Genomic DNA, 27,450 nt, shown 5'->3' with positions numbered 1-27,450 from the left:
TTCTTTGCCTCCAAACGTAATATTACTCTCCCCTAGAGGAAAATGACATTACTGCAACGACCAGGACCCTGGGGCGCTGTATATATATTATTTGTAATGTATCTGTTCTATTGTCGCCTCGTGCTGTGATTTTCTTGTACGTGGAAGATGAATTTCTGGCTTTTCATCAATATCTATAATATAACGCTGGGAGCCTTTATAGACTGCGCCGGCGCAGTCTGGACCCCACAGAGTGACGATCCCAGGGGATTGCGGTATGCGTAAGCACTGTACGCACACCGCGATCTCCAACGGAGAAGCAGGGACGAGCCAGGAGGCGGAGGATGAGTATATTTACCTGTCCCGTTCCACTGCTGCGCGCTGCTCCATCCTCCACCTGCAACGTTCAGTTCAGAGGGCGCGATGACGCGCTTAATGTGCGCCGCCCTCTGACTGAACAGTCACAGGCAGAGGACCCCGGAAGACAGAGAGGCGCGCAGCAGTGGAACGGGGGACAGGTAAATATAGCAAGTGCCGGGGGCCTGAGCTAGCGGCGACTCCGGCACCTGACCCCCACAGCGCGTCGGTGTCCCCGCCTGCTCAGGCCCCCAGCACTCGGCGCCCAGCACAGCCGCCCACACTCTCAGCACCACCCCGCACAGCCGCCCGCACTCACCACCGCCACGCACAGCCGCCCGCACTCTCAGCACCACCACGCACAGCCGCCCGCACTCACCACCGCCACGCACAGCCGCCCGCACTCTCAGCACCACCCCACACAGCCGCCCGCACTCACCACCGCCATGCACAGCCGCCCGCACTCTCACCGCCACACACAGCCGCCCGCACTCACCACCGCCACGCATAAGAATTGCTTTTGTTGTTCGGACCAGCCAGAGTGTAAGAATCGGGTGTTCATGTAATACTGCATGAATCGGTTATTGGCCTAAGTATGTAACAGTACAGACACAGAGGGCTTTTAAATGCATAAAGCATGTGAGAACATGATGCAAGGAACCTGGTTATGGTAAACATTTTGAATGGGCAACACAGGGATAGTTAAGTTAATGTTTTGAGGCTGTAGGCCAGTCTGAACAAATGCTTTTTTAGGGCACGGTTAAAACTGTGTGGATTGAGGATTAATCCTATTATCCTGGGTAGTGCATTCTAAAGAATTGGCGCAGCACATGAAAAGTCTTGGAGACGGGAGTGGGAGGTTCTGATTATTGAGGATGTTAACCTCAGGTCATTAGCAGAACGAAGGGCATGGGTAGGGTGGTCGGCTGAGATGAGGGAGAAGATGTAGGTTGGTGCTGAGCCATGGAGAGCTTTGTGGGTGAGGGTAATAATTTTGTACTGGATTCTGGAGTGGATGGGTAACCAGTGTAATGACTGGCACAAGGTAGAGACATCGGAATAACGATTGGTGAGGAATATGATCCTGGCAGCAACATTCAGGACAGATTGGAGCGGGGAGAGTTTGGTAAGAGGAAGACCGATTAGTAGAGAGTTACAATAGTCCAGACGAGAATGAATGAGAAACAGTAAGAGTTTTTGCAGAGTTGAAAGTAAGAAAAGTTCAAATTCTAGAAATGTTTTAGATGTGCAGATAACAAGGGCGGGCCAGTGGTCAGATGTGAGGGGTGAATTAAATCTCGACATCAAGTATTACCCCAAGACAGCGGACATGTTGCTGGGGACAAACGATGGAACCACACACGGAAATGGCAATGTTGGACATAGAGAGGTTAGTACAGGGAGGAAACACGAGCTGTGTGTGTGTGTATATGTATATGTATATGTATATGTATATATATATATATATATATATATATATATATATATATATATATATATATATATATATATATATATATATATATATATATATATATATATATATATATACACTGTGTTCCAAATTATTATGCAAATAATATTTCCTCATATTTTCTCTAAATTACCTATCTGAATTGCAGTCATTGTTATTTTCCAGTCATCTACTATTCTAGTATAATTGCAATGTTTTGGAACAAACTGCCTATGAAAACAGTATCTTTTAAAAAAAAATAAACACTCAAAATGCATGTTCCAAATTATTATGCACAGCAGAGTTTTCAACCTTTTTTTTTTTATTTTGAACCAAAAAATGGTCAGTTGTGAAGTTATAAGCATTATCAGCTTATTACAAAATGAAGTCAAACAGTTTTCAAGTGAAAACTTTATTCTAGGTGATGTTACATTTGCACATAGGACCCCTTGTTTGAAAGAAGCTTCTGAACTCTCTCGTCCATTGAATTTTGTCAGTTTTTGGATGGGTTCTGCTTCAATTGTTTTGCATGTGGACAGAATACCCCCCCAGAGCTGTTGCTTAGATGTGAACTGCCTCCCGCCATCTTAGACACTCCTTTTGATGATGCTCCAGAGGTTCTCAATGGGGTTGAGGCCAGGGGAAGATGGTGACCACCCCATAAGTTTGTCCTCTTTTATGCCCATAGCAGCCATAGATGCAGATGTGTTTTTTGCAGCATGAGACGGTGCATTATTATGCATGAAAATGATCTTGCTGCGGAAAGCACGGTTCTTCCTCTTGAACCATGGCAGGCAGTGTTTTTAGAAACTCCACATAGATTATGGAGTTCATCTTTACCCCTTCAGGGATCATAAAGGGGCCGACAATCTCTCTCCACATGATTCCAGCCCAAAACATTACTCCACCTCCTCCTTGTTGGCGCCTTAGCCGTGTTTTCATGGGGTGTCCATCAACCGGCCATCCTCCACTCCATCCATCTGGACCATCGAGCGTTGCACGGCACTCATCGGTGAACAAAACAGTTTGGAAGTCAGTCTTCGTGTATCGTTTGGCCCACTGGAGCCGTTTCTGCTTGTGTGCAGTGGATAGAGGTGGTCGACAGGATGGCTTACGCACCTCTGAAGGACCCTGCATCTTGTTGTTCTGGGGACGTTGGAGGCACCAGCAGCTTCAAAAACTTGTCTGCTGCTGTGACCAGGCATTTTTTGCAGCTGCTCTTTTAACTTTATGCAATTGCCTGTTGGAAAGGGTCCTCAATTTTTCCCTATCAGCACGCACACGTGTGTGCTGGGAATCAGCTACATACTTCTTGATTGTGCGATGATAACGATGAAGTGTCTTGGCAATGTTGATTGTAGTCATGCCTTGACCTAAATACTCCACAATTTGTTGCTTCTCAGCAGCCGACACATCCTTTTTCTTTCCCATTTTGGCCAAAAATGTAGGCTGCTTAAAAATGTGGAACAGCCTTCTTAAGTAGTCTTGCCTTTATTTGGACACACCTGCCAAACATTTGCACAGGTATCTGCAATTGCTTTCAGTGATATAAAGAGCCCTGACACACATCACCATCAATGAGTTTAAATGACAAACAAAAAAATTCTTTCCTTATCACTCCCAAACTCTGTGCATAATAATTTGGAACACAGTATATATACCATATATACTCTAGTATAAGCCGAGATTTTCAGCCCGAATTTTGCTCGGCTTATACTCGAGTCATGTTCGTCGGCGGGTGAGGTTGAGAGAGGACTGTCGCATACTCACCTGCTCTTAACGCTGTCCCAGCCTGTCCCATGGCCTCCCGCGCTGCAGCTCTTCCTCTATTCAGCGGTCACGTGGTACTGCTCATTAAAGTAATTAATATGGACTCCACTCCCATAGGGGCGGAGCCGCATATTCATTACTGTAATGAGCGGTACCGGTGACCGCTCATTACAGGAAGAAGCTGCGGTACTTTGGGACAGACAGGGACAGCGTCAGGAGCGCCGGAAGCAGGTGAGTATTTCATATTCACCTGTCTGCGTTCCATTCGCCGGGCGCCGCTCCGTCTTCCCGTCCTCTTGCTGTGACTGTGCAGGTCAGAGGGCACGATGACGTATTAGTGTGCGCGCCGCCCTCTGCCTGAACAGTCAGGGCGGAGAGACGGGACGCTGAGGAGCAGCGGGCAGCGACGAGAGGTGAGTATGTATTTTTTTTTATTGCAGCAGCATTACATATGGCACAATGCTATATGGAGCGTCTATGGGGCCATAAAGAACTGCATGGAGCGTTATATGGGGCCATAACTGCATGGAGCATTATATAGGGCATCAAAGGGGCCATAACTGCATGGAGCATTATATGGGGCCATAACTGCATGGAGCATTATATGGAGCATCTATGGGGCCACAACTACATGGGGCATTATATGGGGCCATAACTGCATGGAGCATTATATAGGGCATCTATGGGGCCATAACTGCATGGAGCATTATATGGGGCCATAACTGCATGGAGCATTATATGGGGCCATAACTGCATGGAGCATTATATGGGGCATCTATGGGGCCATAACTGCATGGAGCATTATATGGGGCATCTATGGGACCATAACTGCATGGAGCATTATATGGGGCCATAACTGCATGGAGCCTCTATGGGGCCATAACTGCATGGAGCATTATATGGGGCATTATATGGGGCCATAACTGCATGGAGCATTATATGGGGCAGCTATGGGGCCATAACTGCATGGAGCATTATATGGGGCATCTATGGGGCCATAAAGAACTGTATGGAGCATTATATGGGGTTTCTGATTCAATATGGATATTCAAAAACACTTAACCTACTGATGTCTCAATTAATTTAACTTTTATTGGTATCTATTTTTATTTTTGACATACACCAGTAGCTGCTGCATTTTCCACCCTAGGCTTATGCTGGAGTCAATAAGTTTTCCCAGTTTTTTTGTTGCAAAATTAGGGGGGGTTGGCTTATACTCGAGTGTGTGTGTGTATATATATATATATCTATATATCTCACACACACACACACACACACACACACACACACACACACACACACACACACACACACACACACACACACACACACACACACACACACACACACTATTGTGTGTGTGGTGTATTGAAGAATATTTCCACGGAAGAATATGTGTAACTGACAGCAATTCTCTATGTCAAAGTTTGTGTTAAAATCGTATTGCAATCGAATACCAATTACATGGCATTCGAATGTCAATCGGATGCTAGGTGTGAAAAATCAGATTGTACTCACATGAAAATCACATGGCACTTGCATGACACTAGTCCTACTTTTCTGGACTGAAATCTCCACTTTGCACTGACGAGGGGCAGTACCCCGAAACAGTGTCTGCAAATTGAGATTCTGGTTTTGCTTTTATCCTAAGTCATGTGACAAGGCTCGTTAAAGGGTCGACATTGACTTTTAGGATTGCTACTTCCAATAGGTGGCACTGGAGTTCTAGTCCTCTTCCTCTCTGAAAAGACAATTTGCAGATTTCCCAGAGGAGCATTGCAGCTTTAAGTCTCCTCACCTCGACATGCTTAACATGTCACTCTCCGCAAGGAGAAATGATACTTCTTGGATCCTGGACTGAAATTGGAACTTTTCAAGGTAATGAGTACAAGTCCTTAACGCCTAATCCCCTGAAGCCATTGTCCCCAGTAAACAAACAAAAATAAAAGATAACAATATCTTTCACTTGATAACTCGATTCTTTCAATTTTGTACAATGCCTTAATCCATCTGTGCAACATTGTTGTTTTGTCATTTTTGTTTCAGGGAGTTAGGTGTTAAGGTGAGTATAATGTGATTCTTTTTTTTTATTTTATACTTAATTTTACTCTATGTAGACAGCGGGGGCTAAATACAATGCTCAACATTGTCCCCTGCTCACACTGATCACAAGCAGAGCATGGTACAATGATGTATGCTGTCTGAAACACCCGGAGCCAGGGATCAGCGTCAACAGTACCGCTGATTCCCAGGTGCCAGTACCTGTCACACCGATGACCCACTGATGTCATCTGTGGGTCATCAGTGTGCGAGACGTTTTGCGAACCGCGCTGCTGCTAAAAACAGTCGTGTCAGCGTGTCTTATCCACAGACACACAGTCCATGGAACACACTGACATGTGCGCAGATCCATTAATTTGAATGGGTGTATGTGTTGAAGTGTCTCCAGTACGAATTAAAACTGTCACCACATACCGGAGACACTGACATGTGAAAGAGGCCTTAAGGGGGTACTCCCATTTTCAAGATCCTATCCCAAAATATAGTAGGTGTAATAATAGCAAATACCTCCAGTTAGAAATGTGGTATAATTTTCCTGATTCTCTATGTCGCTTACCCCATGTCCAGGGCATTGCAGTAGCTTAGGTATGGTTAGGTTATGACCACTAGCAACGAACAGTCACTATATGAGTGGTAGTAACCATGGATACCTAAGCTAATGCAATGCCCTACACATGGGTTGAGCAACATAGCGAGTCAGAAGAACTATACTATATATTTCCTAATATTATTATTACAACTACTACATATTGGGATAGTTGATCCGAGATGGGAATACCCCTTTAAGATTCTTACATGGTTTTTATAGTATTACCAATTAGACAAACAATACACAGGGTTATATTAAATACACCCTGTGTCCATCAGGAGATATATCCACCTTAACGGTCCCGTACAACAAAGCGTATATGACCTATAATAAATTGCACCCCCTCAGACCTCAAAATACAAAAAAATTCCAAAATTTATTGAGAATAATACAAAACAACAATCGCAGCAGTGATGGAAATAGCTACCAATATAGAGGCACCCCAGGCCAGAGGCAAGCTTATTACAACAATAAAATCCACTGCCACATTCTCTAGACCTCTTGTGGATCAACAGTATTTCTCGCCATAGGCGTAGCTATAATGATCTTCCATAGATATATCGTGGCAAATGCGGCATCATAGAGAATACCAATACTATAGTGCTTACATTACCTCTGGTCTGATGGTGCCACAACCCCTACGCGCGTTTCGGCCTCGTGTGCCTTCTTCCGGGGGAGTGGCATCATCAGATCCAGTACAGGATTAAATAGTGCTGCAATCCAATCATAGTCTAATAAAATTAGCTGCATCATACAGTCGCCATCTTGTTGCGGCGCATGCGTCGTCCACCGCCGAGAAGCCCGAGTCATCACCGGCGTCATCAGGGAACCACACCCACGGGAATGCCCATTAGGACGGTCATGTGAGCGCAGGACCCGATAGAGACGCCGGCAGCCCCAGAGCTGAGGAGGTGCACGCGCACAGGAGGAGACCATAAACGGAGCAGAGCCACCATGGTACCTATGAATAGGAATAACAATTTCATATATAACCCTCAAATGAATATTCGATCAAAAACGACACAAGTAAGTCCCTACCCCTACAAATCATATAACCACACATCCACAAGTGTAATAATATTAAATCCATAACTAGCGAATTATATTATCTCCCATAATACTTAAAATACATACATAGTCATAATATTACTTCATACTAAAATAAATAAAAGAAGAAACAACAAATACCCGAGAACCCAAAATCATAATGTACAGAAATTAATGCGTAAATAGTGTAATATATACGAATTAAAAAACAATAAATATACCACAACGGAAATGCATAATACACATATAGCGCATATACGCATACATAAATATAAATATATAAATAGCGTGCAAATACAAAGTTATAAATATATATAATAAGTGCAAATGCAATAAAGTGCTTCAAGATGGGAGGAATCTTCCTTCTCTCATCAAAAATTCATCCAACATTCATAGAGGGGGAACACACTGGTGGCTGTAATATAGCAAAATATAATTAAAATCAGCATAAAACAAAACATACTAAAATCCAGCATTTAAAAAGCGACCACTCAAAGAAAAGGCACAAAACTCAAAGTTTCATTTAAGCAATTTGGTTTCAGGGTCCGTAGTTCCCAAATCCACCGGGATTCTTTTTGAGCCAAGATCCGACTCACATTACCCCCCCCCCCCCCGGTGGATTTACCGGGATACAATCAATACCCTTCACACGCAGAAGGGAAGGATCACATGCATGAAACTGTTTAAAATGTCTGGGAATACTTTTTAATGACTCCAAGTTTTCTTCCTCTTTAGCAGCAAGAATATCCCGAGCATGTTCCCTAATGCGTACTTTCAAAGCTCTTGTTGTCAATCCCACATACATTTTTGTGCATGTACAGTAAGCATAATAGACAACTGAATTTGTGATGCATGTTATTGCATGCGTAATTTTAAAGTTACGTCCATCAGAAGACACGAAATCAGTTGCTGTATCCATGTTGGGACATGCCACGCACCTCCCACATGGTTTGCAACCCCATGGAGGCCTTGGTTGTTGTCTTTGTGACGAAAATAATTGGGGGGCGCTCTTTTGGTACATACAGACTCCTAACTAAGATATCCCTCAAATTCTTAGATCTTCGTGCAGTAAGTGAGGGTTTCTGTGACAAATATTGTTTAAGCACTGGATCCGCCAAAACGATCGGCCAGTGCTTTTCCACACTTTCAAAGAGCTTTCCCCATTGAGAATTATACGTTGTTACTAATCTTACCTGATTGCTTGCTGCTTTTTTGTTAGAATAATATAAAAGTTCATGGCGGTCCATATTTCTAGCACGGTTATATGCTCTTTTTATACTTCTTTTGCTGTATCCCCTCTCCAGAAATCTTGCTTTCATTTCCCTTGCACGGCACTCAAAATCCTCCATGGTAGAACATACTCTTCTAATCTGAATAAATTGGCCAACTGGTACTGCATTGATTACATGGGGGGATGAGAGGAGCTGGCATGCAGAACAGAATTCACTGCAGTGTCCTTACGGAAGGCATCGGAGATTAGAAGACCATTTGGGTCCCTTTTGACCAAAACATCGAGGAATTCAATCTGTTCAAAACTGTAATCATAAGTGAAATGTATGTTATAATCATTACTGTTCAAAGATTGAAAAAAAGTTTCAAGTTGAGATGGTGTACCACGCCAGATCAGGAATATATCGTCGATGTAGCGGGTCCATAATTCACGGTTGACGTGAATAGATCCCTCTCCCACAGCCCCAGGAACACATTGGCATACGAGGGCACACAAGCCGCCCCCATTGCGGTGCCCTGGAGCTGTAGGTAGAGGGATCCATTGAAAATGAAGACATTATGAGTCAAAAGGAATTGTAACAGAGTCAACAGAAATTCCACTTCCTCTTTTGAAAAATTGGTCATAGTCAAAAAACTAGATACTGCCCTCAAGCCATCCTGGTGACGAATATTTGTATATAGCGACTCAACGTCACAAGTCACTAATAGCATATCCTCATCAATATGCACTGAATCTATTTTTCTCAAAAAAAATCAGATGTATCCTGAGTAAATGAAGGAATTGCTTCTACTAATGGCTTGAGGAACATATCTATATACCTCCCGATGCCCTCTGTAAGGCTGCCTACCCCAGAAATGATGGGTCTCCCTGGGGGATTTTTCTGATTCTTATGTACTTTCGGCAATAGATATAATGTCGGGATACGTGGATCCTTAACCAAAAGATTGTCCCTTACTTCCATAGTAATTATTCCCCTCTCTTCAGCCCTCCACAAGATTTTACGTAGTTCCTCCTTATATGAGATTAGAGGGTTATATGTTAATTTCTTGTAACAGACAGAATTCCTCAACATCCGATATGCCTCCATCTCATACAACCTAGTGGGCCAAATCACCACATTCCCGCCTTTGTCCGCAGGTTTTATTACAATATCCCTGAGGTTACCCATATGCTTTATAGATTGGTGCTCTTTCCTTGTTAAATTATCCCGCCAAATTATTGGTGGGATCTCCTCAAGCTCTTTGTTACTAATTGAATAAATATCTCCACATTCGGACATAGTGACATTGGGGTGAATTTTTTGGATTTAGGGCGAAGGGACGGTGGCATCTTACCCAAAGATGGGTTGGCATGTTCCTCCGCCAACTCCTCCAAAGTTCTCAATGCAGCTTGTTCCTCAGGTAGAGGAAAGAGTTTTTGAATTTCTTCGCTATGATGCCACTTTTTAAACAGCAACGATCTCCCAAAAACATGTAGATCCTTGATCACCGTAAAGGTGTCAAGCCGCGTGCTGGGTGAAAAAGTTAGACCCTTAGATAAAACAGATAATTCCTCATTACTCAGCTCATGATCAGACAAATTGATTACCTTTAATGCATCACTTCTGGAGGTAGAAACCTGCGGGCGTTTATTGGTATCCGCCTTTTGTTCCTTTTTCCTTTTGTTATTGTTCCCAAACCTTGTTTGAATTGAATATTGGGATACATCAGACCTTCCTCCAGAAGATGATACAGATGACAGGGAGGAAGCTCTTCTATTATGGCTCGCAGAACTTTTTTTCTCCATCTGTACACCGTACCTTGTTGAAAATATCACGAGACGGGGGAGTGGCTTAGCGGGAGATGTAAGAGGACGTGGATCGGATCTCTCCCTGCTGCCCGAACGGGGATTCATACATACTGGAGGCGCCGCCGAACGCCAAATACTGGGGGGAGAGCTCCTGAGCATACGGGGAGCAGAGGGAACCGGCCGCACTGCGAGAACGGCACGGTATGACACGCAGGAGGCAGAAGGAGGTCGGGATGGCAGGCAGCACGCGCTCCCAAGATGGCGCCGGCAGCGCTGTGGAAGAAGCGGCAAGGGCGGATGCTGCATACCAGAGGCGGCTGGAAGTAATCGCCAGGCTGGAGCAGTTCGCCAGAACAGAGGACTCAGAGCGTCTGATGGTGGGAGCCGGTGGAGAGGTAACAGGAGGAGTGGCAGACTTAGGGGAGCAGGTGGATGTGAGGTCTGGGGCACAGGCAGAGGGGATGGTGAGCGGAGCCTCCACAGCACATATTACAGCACCAACTATGAGGAATACTTCACTGACTGTGGTAGCTGAACCAACCCAGGATTATGCTGCACAGATGGAGTCTGTGAGAGATGAGGGGGCTGGGGAGCCAACCCTGAAAGACATATTCTCTGCAGTACTATTCTGCAAGTCTGCATTGACAACCCTAACTGCCCAGGTGGATGACCTTAAAGGGGAAGTTACCTCTTTTCGCTCGGCTATGCACAAGATGGAGGGGAGAGTTGAAATGCTGGAGGAACGTGTGGGAGGTGCAGAAGATCAAATTGCTGAATTGGCAAAAAGAGAGAAAAAATATGTCCAGCGCATTGCGGAGTTGGAACTTAAAACTGACGATTTGGAGAATCGTTCGCGCAGGAATAATTTGAGAATTGTAGGTGTGCCCGAAAAGACCGAAGGAAACAACCCCACTGACTTTACTGAGACATGGCTGAAAACTAAGGTTGGAGGGGACAGTCTCACTAAATTATTTGCAGTAGAGAGAGCTCACCGGGTGCCGACCAGACCTCTGCCCCCTGGCTCCGCCCCACGGACCTTTGTAGCCAAAATCCTAAATTACAGAGACCGGGATATTCTGCTAAGGAAAGCCAGAAATATGGAGGAATTAACTATTGATGGCAACCGAATATCTTTATACCCTGATTATTCCACAGTTGTACAGAAGCTTAGGATGAAGTTTGGAGAGGCAAAAAGACGCTTACGTGAACTGGGCCTGGTTTATTCTATGCTATATCCAGCTAAACTACGTGTGGTGGCCATGGAAAAGGTTCACTTTTTTCAAAATCCTGAGGAGGTGTCTCATTGGCTGGATTTGAATGCTAAACGTATTGGAGCAGAAAAGATCCGCTGAGGAACATCAGACGTGAACTTCAGGCTGTTGTGATAGCTGTGGGAGGGGAAGAAAATTGAGTTGTTGATTTATTCTGGTTTATTACTAGAGGAATCTGATATGTGGTTCCTGTGCGTTAAAGTTGTGTTCGGCGGCGCAACTGTTTATATATTCTGTTTTAAAGGGCGGAGGGAGGAACGACTGAAGGAGAGGGTTAAACTCATTGGGAGCTGGTGTTGGCTATTGAGCCACTGTTGAGACTGCGAAAGCGCGTTCCCCTTTCTCATACAGAGAGGGAGTAGGAGACTTTTTCTTGATTGGTAAAAAGTTTTGGGGGGTCTTGGGGGAGGAAGTTATTGAGGGAAGGGAAGGGTAAGGTTAGGGTTTTGTTTTGTATAATGAGGATTTGGGAGGGAGTTTTGAGTAGGTGGGACCAGGTTGGGGGGCTAAGGGAAACCAACGGAAGGAAGCTGAGCAGTTCTATCATTATGCAAAATGATGGGGGATAAAGTTAAAATTTTGAGCTGGAACATTAGGGGTCTATCGAATGATACCAAACGTAATGCTATCTTGCAATATAGTTTGAAGCAGAGACCCTCGCTGATGTGCCTTCAAGAGACTCATTTAGTAAAAGAAAAGACGGGTTTATTGCAGAAAAGATGGGTGAGGAAGGCATATCATGCGACATTCTCGGCCTATGCTAGAGGAGTGTCAATACTTGTACATACAAGCGTACCGTTCGAGGAGGTAGAGGTGGTAATAGATAGTGACGGACAATACGTATTCCTTGTGTGTAAGATATATGCTAAGTTGTTATGTGTCGTGTCGGTGTATATTCTTCCACCGTACTCAGGGAAAAAACTACAGGAAATCCTAAATCTATCCGGCAGGTGGGGAGGAGTTCCGTTACTTATAATGGGAGACATGAACAATATTATTGATGATCACTGGGATAGGGGGCAGCATGCTAGGTTGAAGACGGAGGGGAATTTGACAGCATTTGGTAGCTATTTAAAAGAGGTGGCATGGAGGGACTTGTGGAGAGTTCGTAATAATGACATATACTGTTTCTCCTGTTACTCGGCGACATATGGCTCTCTATCCCGGATTGATTTGGCTCTGGGTAATGAAGGAATGGATAGGATGGTACAGGAGATAGACTATATGCCTAGAATACTATCGGATCATAGTCCATTGGTAGTAACACTGCAAATTGAAGGCCCTGGGGAGGCAGTTAAATTGGGGTGGAAAATTAACCCTTTCTGGTTAAAAATTCTTGATATGGGAAAGATCGGGGAAGAGATAGGGGAATTTTTTAAATTTAATGATGGTAGTGCAGCGAAGCATGTGGTATGGGACACCATGAAAGCTTATCTGAGGGGAATATTATCTAAAGAGATTACTAGGCATAAAACAAAAACAAGGGAGTCCGACAAAATTATACTGGAGGAATTGAAGGCAGCGGAGGCTGAATTAAGTAATATGCGCACTCAGGACACCATGAACCGTATGAAGATGGCCCAGGAGGAGGTTAACAAACTACATTTACGCAAAGCAGAGAGGGCGAGTGCTTTCCAAAAAGAGGCATTTTATGCGGAAGGGGAAAAAGTAGGTCATCTACTGTCGGTGATAACATCTGCTCAGAGGGACTCGACACATGTACACGCTCTGAAACTAGCAAATGGTAATATTGTAACACAGGGGGCTCAAATTTTGGAGGGGTTTAAGGGATTTTATAGTGATTTATATGCATCGCATACGGGGCAAAGGGAAGATGAAATTAATAGATTTCTAGAGGAGGCAAAATTACCTAGGTTGGAAGCTGAGGAAAGAGATTTGTTAGATAGGCCGCTTACGGTGGAGGAGTTGGAGGGTGCTTTGAGGTCGATGGCAGGGGGGAAGGCTCCGGGGGCTGACGGCGTCCCTGTCGAGATGTATGATGTCCTTTCTGAAGAGTTGTTGACCAGATTGTTGGGGGTGTTTGAGGAGTTACTGGAGATGGGAATATTGCCTGCTTCCATGAGAGAGGCCACTATTGTGGTCATTCCTAAACCTGATAAAAACCCACTGTTGCCGGAGTCATACAGACCGATATCACTTCTGACAACAGATGTTAAGATTTTGGCTAAGGCCTTGGCGAACAGACTGACTCAGGTGATAGAAAAGGTGGTTCATTCGGACCAGTCCGGCTTTATGCCTAATAAATCCACTGCCATCAACTTGAGAAGGCTATTCCTCAATATGCAGATACCGGCGGAGAATGCTGGTAGGAGGGTGGTAGTTTCCCTCGACGCACATAAAGCCTTTGATAGTATAGAATGGCAATACCTGTGGTCGGTTCTGGGTCGCTTTGGGTTTGGGCCAGTTTTTGTGTCATGGGTGAGGCTCCTATACTCCTCTCCAGTGGCTAAACTTAGGGTGAACAACGCACTGTCGGAGAGCTTTCAGCTCTTTCGAGGTACTCGGCAGGGGTGCCCGTTGTCCCCGTTGCTATTTGCTCTGGCTGTGGAACCACTGGCAGCGGCTATTAGAAGGTCTCAATTAGTAAAGGGGTTTGTGTATGGGCAAATGGAGGAGAAAGTTGCTCTATATGCAGATGATATTTTGCTTTTTCTTGAGGACCCTGGGGAGTCTTTAGGAAATGTGATTTCCTTAATTGAAGGATTTGGGCAAATTTCTGGATTGATTATCAACTGGGATAAATCAAGTGTTATGCAGGTGGATAGGGAAGTAGATTGTACGAGGGAGGTGGAGCAGAATACGAAATTAAGGGTGGGGAAGCAATTTAAATATCTGGGGATTCAGTTTTCTCTTCCCTTAACCAGATTTGAGGAACTTAATCTTGAGCCTTTAATAAACAAACTACGCGTCAAAATCACAGCTTGGAATAGGCTACATTTGTCGGTGGTGGGTAGAGTAAACCTACTTAAGATGGTGGTGATGCCACAGGTTTTGTACATTCTGCATAACTCTCCGGTATGGATCCCTCTGACCAGATTTCGAAAACTACGATCATTATTTGGGGAATTGGCGTGGGGTGGGAAGAACCCTAGAATTAGGCAGGAGATACTGCAGAGGCCTAAAGATGAGGGGGGACTTGCCCTGCCTAATCCCTGGTTATACTTTTTATCTGCGCAAAGCCAACATCTTAGGGGTTGGGGGGATGGACTTGAGAAAGGTCAGGGACATAGTAGCTTGGTACATATAATTGGCAGGTGGCCCTTGGGTCAGGGTTTAGAAGCTGGCGTATTTAAGAAGTTGGGAACTTGTTTTCACACCATAAATTTGATCCATAAGGTATGGCAGACGATTAAAGGTATAAGGGGGGTTGTGAAATTCACTGAGTTTTCGCCTATATGGGATAACCTCTCTTTTCAAGAATTTAATCATATGGAAGGAATGGGAGAGTGGAGGGAAAAAGGCATTGGGTTGATAGGTCAGTTGATTCACAACGGGAATCTTAAATCTTTTGGTATGCTGCAGCATGAATTCCATTTCCCGGGGTTGAAGTTGTATCAATATAGAAGGGTTCAGCACGCATTTCAGGCACAAAAAAAGAGAGGGCCTATAGTGATTCAGAAGGATCTAATGTTGGATTTTATATTAAATAACAACGGAACAAAAGGGGCAATATCCGAAGTATATGGCGATTTGTTACATACCTTTCTATTGGATTACCCTATTAAGGCCAGAAGGAAATGGGAGGATGAACTGGGGCAAATAGACGATGATAGGTGGGAGTCTATACTGGAATACATACCTAAGTTGTCGATGAGTGAGCCTGGAAGACTGTCACAATTATATGTGATAAATAGGGCCTACAGGACACCTGACATGTTGTTTAAAGCCGGGCTGAGAGACGATTCTGAGTGCCCCAGGTGTTCCCAGTCTCAGGCTGGTATACTGCACATGTTGTGGCTGTGTCCCAGATTGTTCACATACTGGGTTGTAGTGCTGAACCAGATAGGGGTGATTTATGGGTGTACGATTCCTAGGGATCCGGTGGTGTGTGTACTTGGGTACGTGGAGGAAATCCTGACCGACGAAACTGCCAAAATGGCAATTGCTAGATTATTGTTCATTGCAAGAAAGGTGATCGCAAGGTATTGGATTAGGGAGGAACCTCCTACTAGACGGGAGTTTATCGCACAAGCGAATCATATTGTCCAGCTCGAGAGAAGCATATATAATAAGAGGAATAGGATGGGATTTTTTCAAAAGCTGTGGCAGCCATGGCTGGATGGGAATAACTGAATGGCGGTGGTAAAATGATGCTAATAATAAATATGTATGTACTGCTTAATCTGTTCTTTCCAAGAGAATTGTATGATTGGAGTTGGTCGTTAAGGGGGGGGGGGGAGGGAGGTGGGGGGGTTTGTTTCTTGTTAAAATCAAAACATTGATATATATTGTTATCTGAATGGATATTGTTGTATATCTTTTGCATAATAAAAAATATTTGGTTTAAAAAAAAAAGAAAATATCACGAGACACTTTCTTGGCATGCACCGTTTTTATTTGTGCTTCCCACTCATCAGAATTTTTGTCCATGCTTATGTTGAAAACAGACAGATATTCCGATGATATCAATTTCTTTAAATTACTATAAGACTCATCAATCTCTGCCTCTATAGTGGTGACAGATTTTTTTCTTCAGGTCTATTAATAGCTCCATAAATTGAAAAGATGATTTTGTACAAACATCCTCCCATTTTGTGATAAAAGTTTCATCTTGAACTGGAAATGATTGGAATACTTGAATCCTTAATCCACGTGGGATCAGTTTCTTTTTCAAATAATTCTCAAGGAACGCCCTGTTCCACCACAGCTTAGTGCGTTTATGTTCCAAACGTTTCAATTGAGCTTGCAAATTTTTAACCTCTTCATTACTGTTGGTCGCTGAATTGGCACCTTCACCATCAACACCCTACGCGCGTTTCGGCCTTGTGTGCCTTCTTCCGGGGGAGTGGCATCATCAGATCCAGTACAGGATTAAATAGTGCTGCAATCCAATTATAGTCTAATAAAATTAGCTGCATCATACAGTCGCCGCCTCTGTGGCACCATCAGACCAGAGGTAATGTAAGCACTATAGTATTGGTATTCTCTATGATGCCGCATTTGTCACGATATATCTATAGAAGTACATTATAGCTACGCCTATGGCGAGAAAGACTGTTGATCCACAAGAGGTCTAGATAATGTGGCGGTGAATTTTATTATTGTAATAAGCTTGCCTCTGGCTTGGGGTGCCTCTATATTGGTACCTATTTCCATCACTGCTGTGATTGTTGTTTTGTATTATTCTCAATAAATTTTGGAATTTTTTGGTATTTTGAGGTCTGACGTGTGCAATTTATTATAGGTCATATATGGTTTTTATAGTGTATATTTTTATCTGTTGCTATAGATTGTAACGGAATAAAGCTTACTTTTAATCCTCCCTTTATTACTTCAAACTTTTCTACGTTTGTGTATTATGTTTTGTCAATTGTACTTTTAGAGGTTCAGTACAATGGGATTTGTGAACAGGTGCCTCACCACTGTCTTAGAATATAGTATAATTATACTTTGAGTTGTATAGAACTATGCATATAGAAATTATGTAAAATATAAGGCATTGATATTGAAAAATAATTAAAAAAAAATCTGTTTTATTTTTGACAGATGACTGTGGTGTCAAACCAGATACCTATGAAAAAAAGCATGCCATTATTCCAGCTATACCTCCAGCCCTTCAGAGCAAAAATCAATCATCGGAGATTTTTCAATCCGTTACCTATTTGGATTCATCACAGACTGTTAAGCAGAATGAAAGCCACAAAAGTGATGTTGAACATCAAATAATTCCCACAGTCACGAAACCATTTTCCTGTTCAGAATGTGGGAAATATTTTAAATATAAATCTAAGTTGCTTACACATGAGAGAATTCACACAGGAGAAAAGCCATTTGCATGTTCAGAATGTGGGAAATGTTTTAACCGTAAGTCAAATTTGCTTACACATTATAGAAGTCACACAGGGGAGAAGCCTTTTTCATGTTCAGAATGTGGGAAATGTTTTACCAAGAAACCAGATCTTGTTAGCCATCAAAGAATTCATGCAGGTGAGAAGCCATATTCATGTCCAGAATGTGGGAAATGTTTCAACCAGAAATCACATTTCCTTATGCATCAGAGAAGTCACACAGGAGAAAAGCCAATTTCATGTTCAGAATGTGGGAAATGTTTCAACCATAAGTCAAATTTTCTTACACATTACAGAAGTCATACAGGGGAGAAGCCGTATTCGTGTTCAGAATGTGGGAAAAGTTTTATCCAGAGATCAGATCTTCTTAAACATCAAAGAAGTCACACAGGAGAGAAACCATATCCATGTATAGAATGTGGGAAATGTTTTATCCAGAGATCAAATCTTCTTCAACATCACAGAATCCACACAGGAGAGATGCCATATTCATGTCCAGAATGTGGCAAATGTTTCAACCAGAAAACACATTTCCTTATGCATCAGCGAACTCACACAGGTGAGAAGTTATTTTCATGTTCAGAATGTGGGAAATGTTTTAACTACAAATCAAATCTTCTTAAACATCAGAGAATTCACACAGGAAAGAAGCCATATTCATGTCCAGAATGTGGGAAATGTTATAGTACGAGTTCAAAACTTGTTGCACATCAGAGAACTCACACAGGTTAGAAACCATTCTTTATTTTCAGAATGTGGGAAATGTTATTCCTGGGAATCATATCTTCTTCATCATCTAAAAACTCATGCAGAGTGAAGGAAATAATAAGGAAAATCAATCCAACAGTAGAGTTATATTTAGTTGACAAAATGGTGAAACAGGATATACCAGTATTGTAAGCACAAAGGGGCTTTTGCTGGAGGTAGGTGTCAATTCTGGAACCTTGGCTCCTGGATTCTCAGCTTAGAGGGGAGATAGCAAATGGTCTGTACTAGAAAGAATATCTCCTATTGTCCATGTGGGAAGAGACAGGTATTTGAAAGGGCATAACTTGGCTCATTGTTCATTTGTAGACAGCATTATTTAACCCCTTTCTGACTTGCGCTGCATATCTATGGCACCACAGGAGCAGTGTTCCCGCAAACCGCCATAGATATGGCTCTGTGATCAGCGATCTGTCATTATACAGTTGATGTCCCATCCTGGAACAATGTAAAAGAGTAAAACAAAAAGTTAATAAATTGTAAAAAAAAAAAAAAAAAAATGTAAAAAATCACAAAATAAAGAAAGAAAAAATATTAATCCAATAAATATATTTATGTTTAAAATGAAATAAATGGTACACATATTTGGTATCGACCCTTCTGGATCGACCCGACATATAAAACTGTCCTACTAGTCCCTATAAAACTGTCACCTTCAGTGAACACCATAAAAAAGGCAAAAAACTATGCTTTATCATCATATTACTGAACAGTGGAAAAATCTGCGATAAAAAAAAGTCTACATAAAAATTGTACAGCTGAAAACGTCATCTTGTCTTGCAAAAAAGGAGCTGTCATAAGGGTCCGTCAACAGAAAAATAAAAAAGTCATAGCTCTCAAAATAAAGTGACTTTTTTTTAATAAAATAGTTTTTATTGTGTAAAAGCACTAAAATATAAAAAAAACTAAAAGGAGGTATCACTGTAATCGTACTGACCCGAAGAATGAAACTTAAACATAAAAGAAACCACAACAAGGTGTACATGATATTGTAACTGAGCTAATACACAAGTATAATTCCAGTCATGTTAATACACAACTTGTTACATAGCTTCGTTCACAGAAATGTTAGAACATTACAGTACACCCAAGGAACCTGCAATAAAACTTTGAACTTTAAAAAAACAAACAAAAAAAAACCATCATCTTGCTGCCAAAAGGAAAAACAGAAACCTAAATCCACTGTAACGAACATATATTTAAATACTGAAAAGAGGCGGTGACCAATGTGAATTCTGTCATTTAATGTAGGAAAGCTAGGCTATCCATCACGTGACGACATGGTGAGGTACGATGAGTTCCATATATCCCAGACCTTATCAAATTTTCCCATACAACCCCTATTCTGGTATAGTGTGCGTTCAAAAGGTATTACTGAGTTCACCAGATCGCCCCATGCTCTGAGTGACGGGTTATTGTTCCCCATCCATCTTAAAGCTATTATTTTCCTCGCTAAAAAAAGTGTTTCTCTCAGAAAAATTTGTACATGGTGCCCCCATATCTCTTCATCCAGTACTCCGAATAAACATGTTAATGGATCTAAAGGGACAGAAATATGCACAAGGGAGGATAGTAAGGATATCACCTCACTCCAAAAGGATTGAATGAGCGGACAGCCCCAGATCATGTGTAGAAAATCCGCCTCCTCTGTATGGCACCTCAAACATTCCAAAGAGCCACTCCTACCCATTTTAAATAGCCGCGACGGGGTTAGATAAGCTTGATGTATTATATATAGCTGGATCATTCTATTGTTAGCCGAGGGGGATACCTTGGATGGGGACTCTAGAATTATCTCCCAGTCCCCATCCTGAAGATCTGGAATTAAAAGTTTCCATTTCCCTTTAACCGGCAATACCTCAGAATCCGCGCCCACAGACAACAGATGTGTGTATAGCGTGGATATGAGACCTCGGGGCCCCTGTGATTTGAGGATCCCTATTAACGGAAGGGATGATATTATTGACATAGAGCCCATTCTGCGTATACTGTATATGATTGTAACGCTGATCTAAGTTGCAAATAACGAAAGAATTGGGGTCTTGGAATATCACATTTAACTCGTAGCTGTTCAAAAGACATCAACACACCCTGTTCATATAAATTATTAATGAAAGCAATCCCGCGCGAGATCCAAAATTGGGTGGATGGGTGATCTAACAGCTCCCGGAGACACTCATTATTCCATAATGGCATTTCGGCTATAATATTTTCAAAGTGAATGACTTTTTTCCCCTGACGCCAAACCGATCTTGCTAGGCGAAGAAGTGGTAACAATTTAGGGGTATTAGGTTTGTCTATTTCCAAAAAACCCAGTAAACACTTTTTGCAGCATGGGCCAGATGACTTTCCGAATTTGGAAGATGACCCCCAGGCATCCACGCACTCAGAGCTCTTAGTTGTCCGGCTAAGTAATACAGAAAAAAATTAGGTAACGCTACACCCCCCCATCTGTTTGGACCTATGCAGAGTAGATAGCTTAAGTTTAGGTCTAGATTTTCCCCAAACAAAAGATGATATTAAGGAATTTAGGTTTGAAAAAAAGCATCTGGGGACAGGAACTGCACTGTGCTCAAGGGAATAGTTGAGTTTCGGAAGTAGTATCATCTTAATCAGATTTATACGGCCAGAGACAGACAATGGCAATTTCTCCCACACCGTGAATTTATATTTAACTAGATCTAATAATGGCAGAACATTAAGTTGTAGATCAAGTTTGCTACATCTAGGTATATTTATTCCTAAATATTTAAAGTGGGACACTACTGGTAATGGTGATAGCTCCTCAAGGTGATCAGCCGGAGCATGGGAGAGGGACATCAAGGAGGACTTATCCCAATTTATATATAATCCGGAGTACCCACTAAATTTATTTATGATGGAAATCACCTGTGGCAGTGTCTCTTCTACATCATCCATAAATACTACCATGTCATCTGCATAAAGGCCAACAGTCTCCACACGGTTAGCTATCTCAATACCTTTAATAGACGGGGTAGATCTCATACGTATCGCTAGTGCTTCGATAGCAAGGGCAAAAAGGGCCGGCGAAAGGGGGCAACCCTGCCGGGTCCCTCTCATTAGGGGGAAAGCATCTGGCTGGGAATTATTGATTATTATCTGGGCTTTAGGTTTCATATATATTGCATTAATCCATTTTTGAAATTTGGGGCCGAAACTATATTTCTGCAGACATGCATTTAAAAAGGACCATTCAAGGGAATCAAACGCCTTGGCCGCGTCCAGCGAGGCCAAAGCCCATCTATTTTCCAATTTTAATGAGCTACATTGTGTTACCGACTGGACCCTCCTAATATTAATAGATGTATTTTTACCAGGCATAAATCCGGTCTGGTCTGGGTGTATTATATCTAATATTACTGTATTCAATCTAGTAGCTAGTATTTTAGTAAAAATTTTATAGTCAACGTTTACCAGTGATATAGGGCGGTATGATCCACATTCCAGGGGGTCCTTACCTTCCTTTTTTAAAACTATAATATTTGCATCATAAAAAGAATCTGGCAAAGAACCTCCTCCCTTCCAAATTCCCTGGAACACCTTCAAAAGACTTGGTGCCAAGAGATCTCGATATTGTCTATATAATTCTATGGGAAACCCGTCGGGGCCTGGTGCCTTTCCAGAGGCCATGTCCGCTATAGCAGTATTAATTTCCTCCAAGGTAAAATCTGCATCTAAAAAAGCTTGTTGTGCAGAGCTCAACACAGGAAATTCAATATCTGACAAGTAACCCAGACAGTCTGACGTATTAAGGTCCCCTTGAGAGCGGTATAGCTTTTTATAATATTACTGAAAGCATTGAAGTATGTCACTCGTGGAGGTCACTATTATACCATCTGATTTCCGGATTTTGAGTATAGTATTTGATGTATTGTGCTGTCGTACCATAAAGGCTAATAGTTTACTTGATTGATTCCCCAGTTCAAAGTAAGTTTGTCGAGTGAAAAAAAGTTTACGTTTGGATTTAGTATCAACGTATTGTGCATGCAATCTGTGGGATAACAACCACTCCGCCCTGTTCACACTGGTCTGGTTAGCGATATAGGCCCTTTCTGAGTCCCTCAGTCGCTTTTCCATCTCATCATCTTCACGAGAGGTTTTCCGTTTAATGTAGGAGATTGTAGACGTCAGGCAACCTCTCATGAACGCTTTAAGAGCGTCCCAAAATATATTTATATTTTGTGGCTCTGGATCGGATGTTATGAAACAGTCTAGTTGGTCTAGAATTCTATCATTGGGACCAATCAGTTTTTACCAGAATGGATTTAGTTTCCAAACCCTCTCCTGCCTCCTCCGACCAAAGTTAAGTTTAAGGATTACTGGGCTGTGGTCTGAAATACCTCTATTCCCATGTTGTACCTCACCCACCCAAATTGCCAGATTGCTGGAGCCAAATATATAATCCAGGCGAGATAAAGTGCGCCGGACCGACGAATGACAGGCGTACTCTTTTTTTTATCTGGGTATCGTACCCTCCATAAATCCAACCATCCACTGCCCTCCATGAATGTAGATAAACGAGATCGACCGAGAGTCACCCCTGGAGCCCCTTCTTCAAGTCTGAGTCTGTCAAGGCCCTCATCCATAACCAGATTAAAATCGCCCATGCATACAATATGTGCATCTGGGTAGTTTAAAGTAAAACCCAGTGCGTTCCAAGTAAACTTCACGCTATATACCCCAACATTTCAGAAAAATGCTTTAGAGGATGTGGCGCAGTGGGAGATATGAAACATATTTGGTGGGAATGCCCGATAGCCTCGACTATGTGGCAGAAAGTAGGATTAATAATTGGAAAAATGTATGGCGGGACAATACAACCTGACCCGGCCACATTCCTCCTGGGAGCCAAATACCCGGGGTTTACTAATAAATTTCACAGGCTGATAGGCCAGCTGCTTATGGCCGCTAAGCTACATATAGCTACCAGCTGGAGGTCGTCGTTTCTCTCTGTCCAGGCAGTTAGAGATAAAATGAATTCAATCCTCTTATATGAATGCATACATGCGACTAGGGAAGATCTGTGGGAGGCCTTCTACCAGATTTGGAAACCATGGATGGATCTCAACACGAACTTAAATCTTGAACAAACCTTGACTCTATCTATTTGAGACTCTATTGTCCTGTGAGAGATTCTGATAACACTGGGGTTGAGCCGGAGTGGGGTGGGGTGCGGGGAGGTGGGAGGCAGAACTCATAAAACGGAACATAGTACAACCTTGTCTGGTAAATATACTATAGCTTACCACGAAATAAAGTGCAATATCTCATTACCCTCCCCACTTTCCCTCTTTTATGTCTCCCCATGTTCTTGTCTTGTCATATTTGTATTTTTTTATTTTGAGTTAATATATGTATGGTTTGGCCACATTGTTCAGATTTAAGCTTATTGAACTCCCTTGTAAGGGAAACTGTTGTTCAATTGCTATGTTATTGAAAATAAAATAAAATTATTGAAACTAAAGTAAAACCCAGTGCCTTTTTTATGTTGGACATATTAGCGGGGGGGGGGATTATATATACAAATAATAACATATTCTTTCAAATCAATCCATGCGTGTACAAAGATAAAACGCCCTTCAGTGTCCCTCCGTATCTCTCCGACTTCCCATCTAATATCTTTATGAATTAACAACGAGACCCCTCTAGAGTAGCTCGTATGAAATGTGTGAACAGACCACTGTACCCACGGTTTCTGGACATAACGGGCCGAATCCCTTGTCAAGTGTGTTTCAACCAGAGTTACCACATGTGGGTGATAGCGTTTTATCTAGGAAAATACTTTTACTCTTTTTCGAGGTGATCCCAGGCCTCTCACATTCCAGGTCAACCATGTAAGATTAGATGCCATGCTCTCTTAACCGCATATTATAAACATTGTTACGCCAAACATATTCCTGATATACAGTGGAGAAACACATCATCTTGGCAGCAATTTTTTGTAGAACAAGTTTGAACAAAACTATAAAATAAAAACAGTGTAAAAAAAACCAAACAGTGTAGGAGTGGAGTCCCGTACTCCTATAGACAAGAAAAAACGGGGATATCCTCACTGAAATCAGCGTCCGATATTGTTGATAAGTTCAACGCCTTCCTAGGAAGCTCCATTTTGTGATTAATAGCACAAATATTTTAGAATTATTTTGCATTGGCCGCACCGTGGGTTCGCAGCCATTCAACCGCCTCTTCTGGGTCAGTAAAAAATACAGAGGTACCCTCATAGACCACTCGCAATCTAGCAGGGTATATCATGGAATATATGACATTACGATCTCTGAGTTGTTTCTTTATATCCATAAAACGTGCCCTTTGTTTCTGAAGCTCCACCGAAAAATCCGGGAAGATTGAAATGGTAGCATTGTGAAATTTAATAGGGCTTTTCTGCCTTGCCAGACGCAGGATAGCATCTCTATCTTTACCGTTGAGAAGGCGCGCCAAGAGAGGCCTCGGGGGGGCTCCGGGGGGAAGAGGTCTCGTGGGAACCCTGTGGGCTCTCTCCACGGAGAAAGTTGAGGAGAATTCACCCCCCAAGGAGGACTTTAGCCAGTCTTCCAAAAATTCTTCAGGGTGCTGGCCCTCAGAACGTTCTGGTAGACCAATAATCCGGATGTTATTTCGTCGTAGTCTATTTTCCAGATCATCTGCTTTTTGTTTCCAAGCATTTATGGAGCCAGCCACCTTTGTCAATTTGGCCTCCATGGGGGGAATAACATCCTCCATCTGAGAAACTCTTGTTTCCACCTCCGTAATGCGACCTCCCATATTTTGCATATCATGTCTCAGACGGCCCACCTCAGTATGCACGTCCTCTATCTTTTCTGTAAGAGCAGATCTGGTCAAGGAGATAGCTTGCATTAATTGTTCAGAGGCTCGTTTAAGAGTTAATTCTTCCTGTACCCCCTCCTCATTACTATCTGATGGACGGCCCTTACGTGGCGCTAGTGAGGAACTGTTCCTAAGGTTCCGACCACCATCAGGGGGGTCTTCTCTGGCATATTTTTTCAATTTGTCGGCGGTTGCCGAACCCTTTGAATGCTGCATGACTCTTTGAGGTGGAAGGCAATATGGTGGCTGTGAGGGGTCACGAGATAGGCGGGATGCCCCTAATCACAGTGGATCAGGTTATATGCAGCAGTGTCTAATCAGTTGAAATAAGTAAACTCTGTGCACCAGGGGGGAGGAGAAGGGTCGTAGCCCCACGGAGACAGCAGCAAGGAGGGGGGCCAAGCCCTCCAAATCTTTAGCGTCGACAGAGGGAGATGTCTTCAGACTGGGGGGAAGACCGGGGCCAATATTTCAGGGCACACACCGATAATCCCCACTATATAGTTAATGAATGTCAGTAACGGTCACCTCTCCTGAAGCGCTGCCCGGATAATGCTTAGTGCAGCAACTCTTCCTGTCTGAGTGCGCACCTGCAGAATATCTGCCGCCTCTCTCCGGTACCGCCGATCCACTCCTCCTATCTCCGGTGCCGTCGGTTTATGCTGCAGAGCCACCCAGGTACGCAGGAGTCCCAGCAATGCTGTTAGAAGCTGCGCCAACTTGTGATCTCCTGGGCGCGCGCCCACAAAGATGGCCGCCGCCTCGTGTGTCCCGCTGCACTCACAAACTCCCTCGGGTCCCAAGCCGTCCTCCAGCCTCGGAATGCCGCCCACTGCAGCCGCTCACCTCCCGGTGCCTCAGGAGAACCGTAGGTGGTGATTATTCCACTTTTAAGGGGGTTAATGTGCCCGGATAATAACAGGATGTCAGGAGCTCCAGCCAAGTGCGTCTGCTCGCTCCAGCTACATAGCCACGCCCCCCGAAGACAGACCTTTTTAGTGATGATTCTAAGCGGTATGTGTGGAAAAAAACAGGCACTGCTTATCACCTGCCAAATACAATCCCAACAGTTAAACATGGTGGTGGCAGCATCATGCTATGGGGGTGCTTTTCAGCTGCAGGGACAGGAAGACTGGTTGCATTGAAGGAAACATGAATGCAACCAAGTACAGAGATACCCTGGATGAAAACCACTTCCAGAGTGCTGTGGTTCTCAGACTTGGCCAAAGGTTCATCTTCCAACAAGACAATGACCCTAAGCACACAGCTAAAATAACAAAGGAGTGGCTTCAGAACAACTCTGTGGCCATTCTTGACTGGCCTAGCCAGAGCCCTGACCTAAAATCAATTAAACGTCTCTGGAGAAACATGAAAATGGCTGTCCATCAACGTTCGCCATCCAACCTGATGGAACTGGAGAGGATCCCCAAATCCAGGAGTGAAAAACTTGTTGCATCATTCCCAAGAAGACTCACTGAGCAAAGTGTCTAAATACTTATGACCATGTGATATTTCAGTTTTTCTTTTTTAATAAATTTGCAAAAATGTCAAACAATGCGAGTTAACCTCATCACATCTTCCTTTTGACCTCTGGATACTGGCTTGAAAGACAACAATTGTGAGCTTTATAAGTGGAATATGCCTCTAACAATATACATCCAGACAGCCAAGACATCCAGAGAGCCAAGAGATCCAGAGATCCAAGGAACCAGAGACTCTTTAGAAAACCACAGCCAGGAGCACGCTACGGGATAGCTGCCAGATCATGGCTCCATCATGAAGAAAACAGATTTTACATTTTACAGGATGCCAACTTAAGTGACCACGGCCCTGGCTGAAACAATTCAGATCTGCTCCATTGACCATCGCTGAACCATGGATATGTTTGGGCTAGTCAGGATTTGGACCCAACAGTCACCAAAGAACCATTGATATGTTTGGGAAAGCCATGATTGTGACCCACCGGTCACCTGCCTCCATTGAGATATTCAGATGAGCCAGAATGTGACCCTGCTGTCAACTGGCCTTGTACCTCAATGGACTGTCAGCATCCTAAGCTTGTTACCTCCTCATGTGTTCCACAGGTGGGGTAGTGGGCCCTGGAAGATCTGAAGTCACAGCTGCTCTTATCCCGGCGAGTCAGTGGAAGTGTGAGACTCTGTAATTTTACACCATCTTGGGTATTTTGCTGGGACTGTCTATATGTTAGTTGCCTGTTTTGTGGTTCAATAAAGAATTGACACTGTTTTACCAGTGTAGTCGAA

General features: G+C 43.1%; 1 protein-coding gene across 1 annotated transcript in view; it reads left to right on the top strand.

Moving 5' to 3' along the window:
• LOC143768027 (uncharacterized) overlaps positions 1 to 23,516 on the top strand; it is a 33,731-nt gene extending 10,215 nt beyond the window's left edge. Inside the window, exon 7 of the mRNA XM_077256674.1 lies at positions 17,274 to 23,516. Coding sequence (XP_077112789.1) covers positions 17,274 to 18,307 — 1,034 coding nt within the window. The 3' untranslated portion in view covers positions 18,308 to 23,516. The remainder of the gene's footprint in view (positions 1 to 17,273) is intronic.
• The last annotated feature ends 3,934 nt before the right edge of the window (positions 23,517 to 27,450 follow it).

Source organism: Ranitomeya variabilis, chromosome 4, assembly GCF_051348905.1.
Source record: "Ranitomeya variabilis isolate aRanVar5 chromosome 4, aRanVar5.hap1, whole genome shotgun sequence".
Lineage (NCBI taxonomy): Eukaryota > Metazoa > Chordata > Amphibia > Anura > Dendrobatidae > Ranitomeya > Ranitomeya variabilis.
Note: the sequence above shows the minus strand (reverse complement) of the source record. Positions and strands in the feature narration are given on the sequence as shown.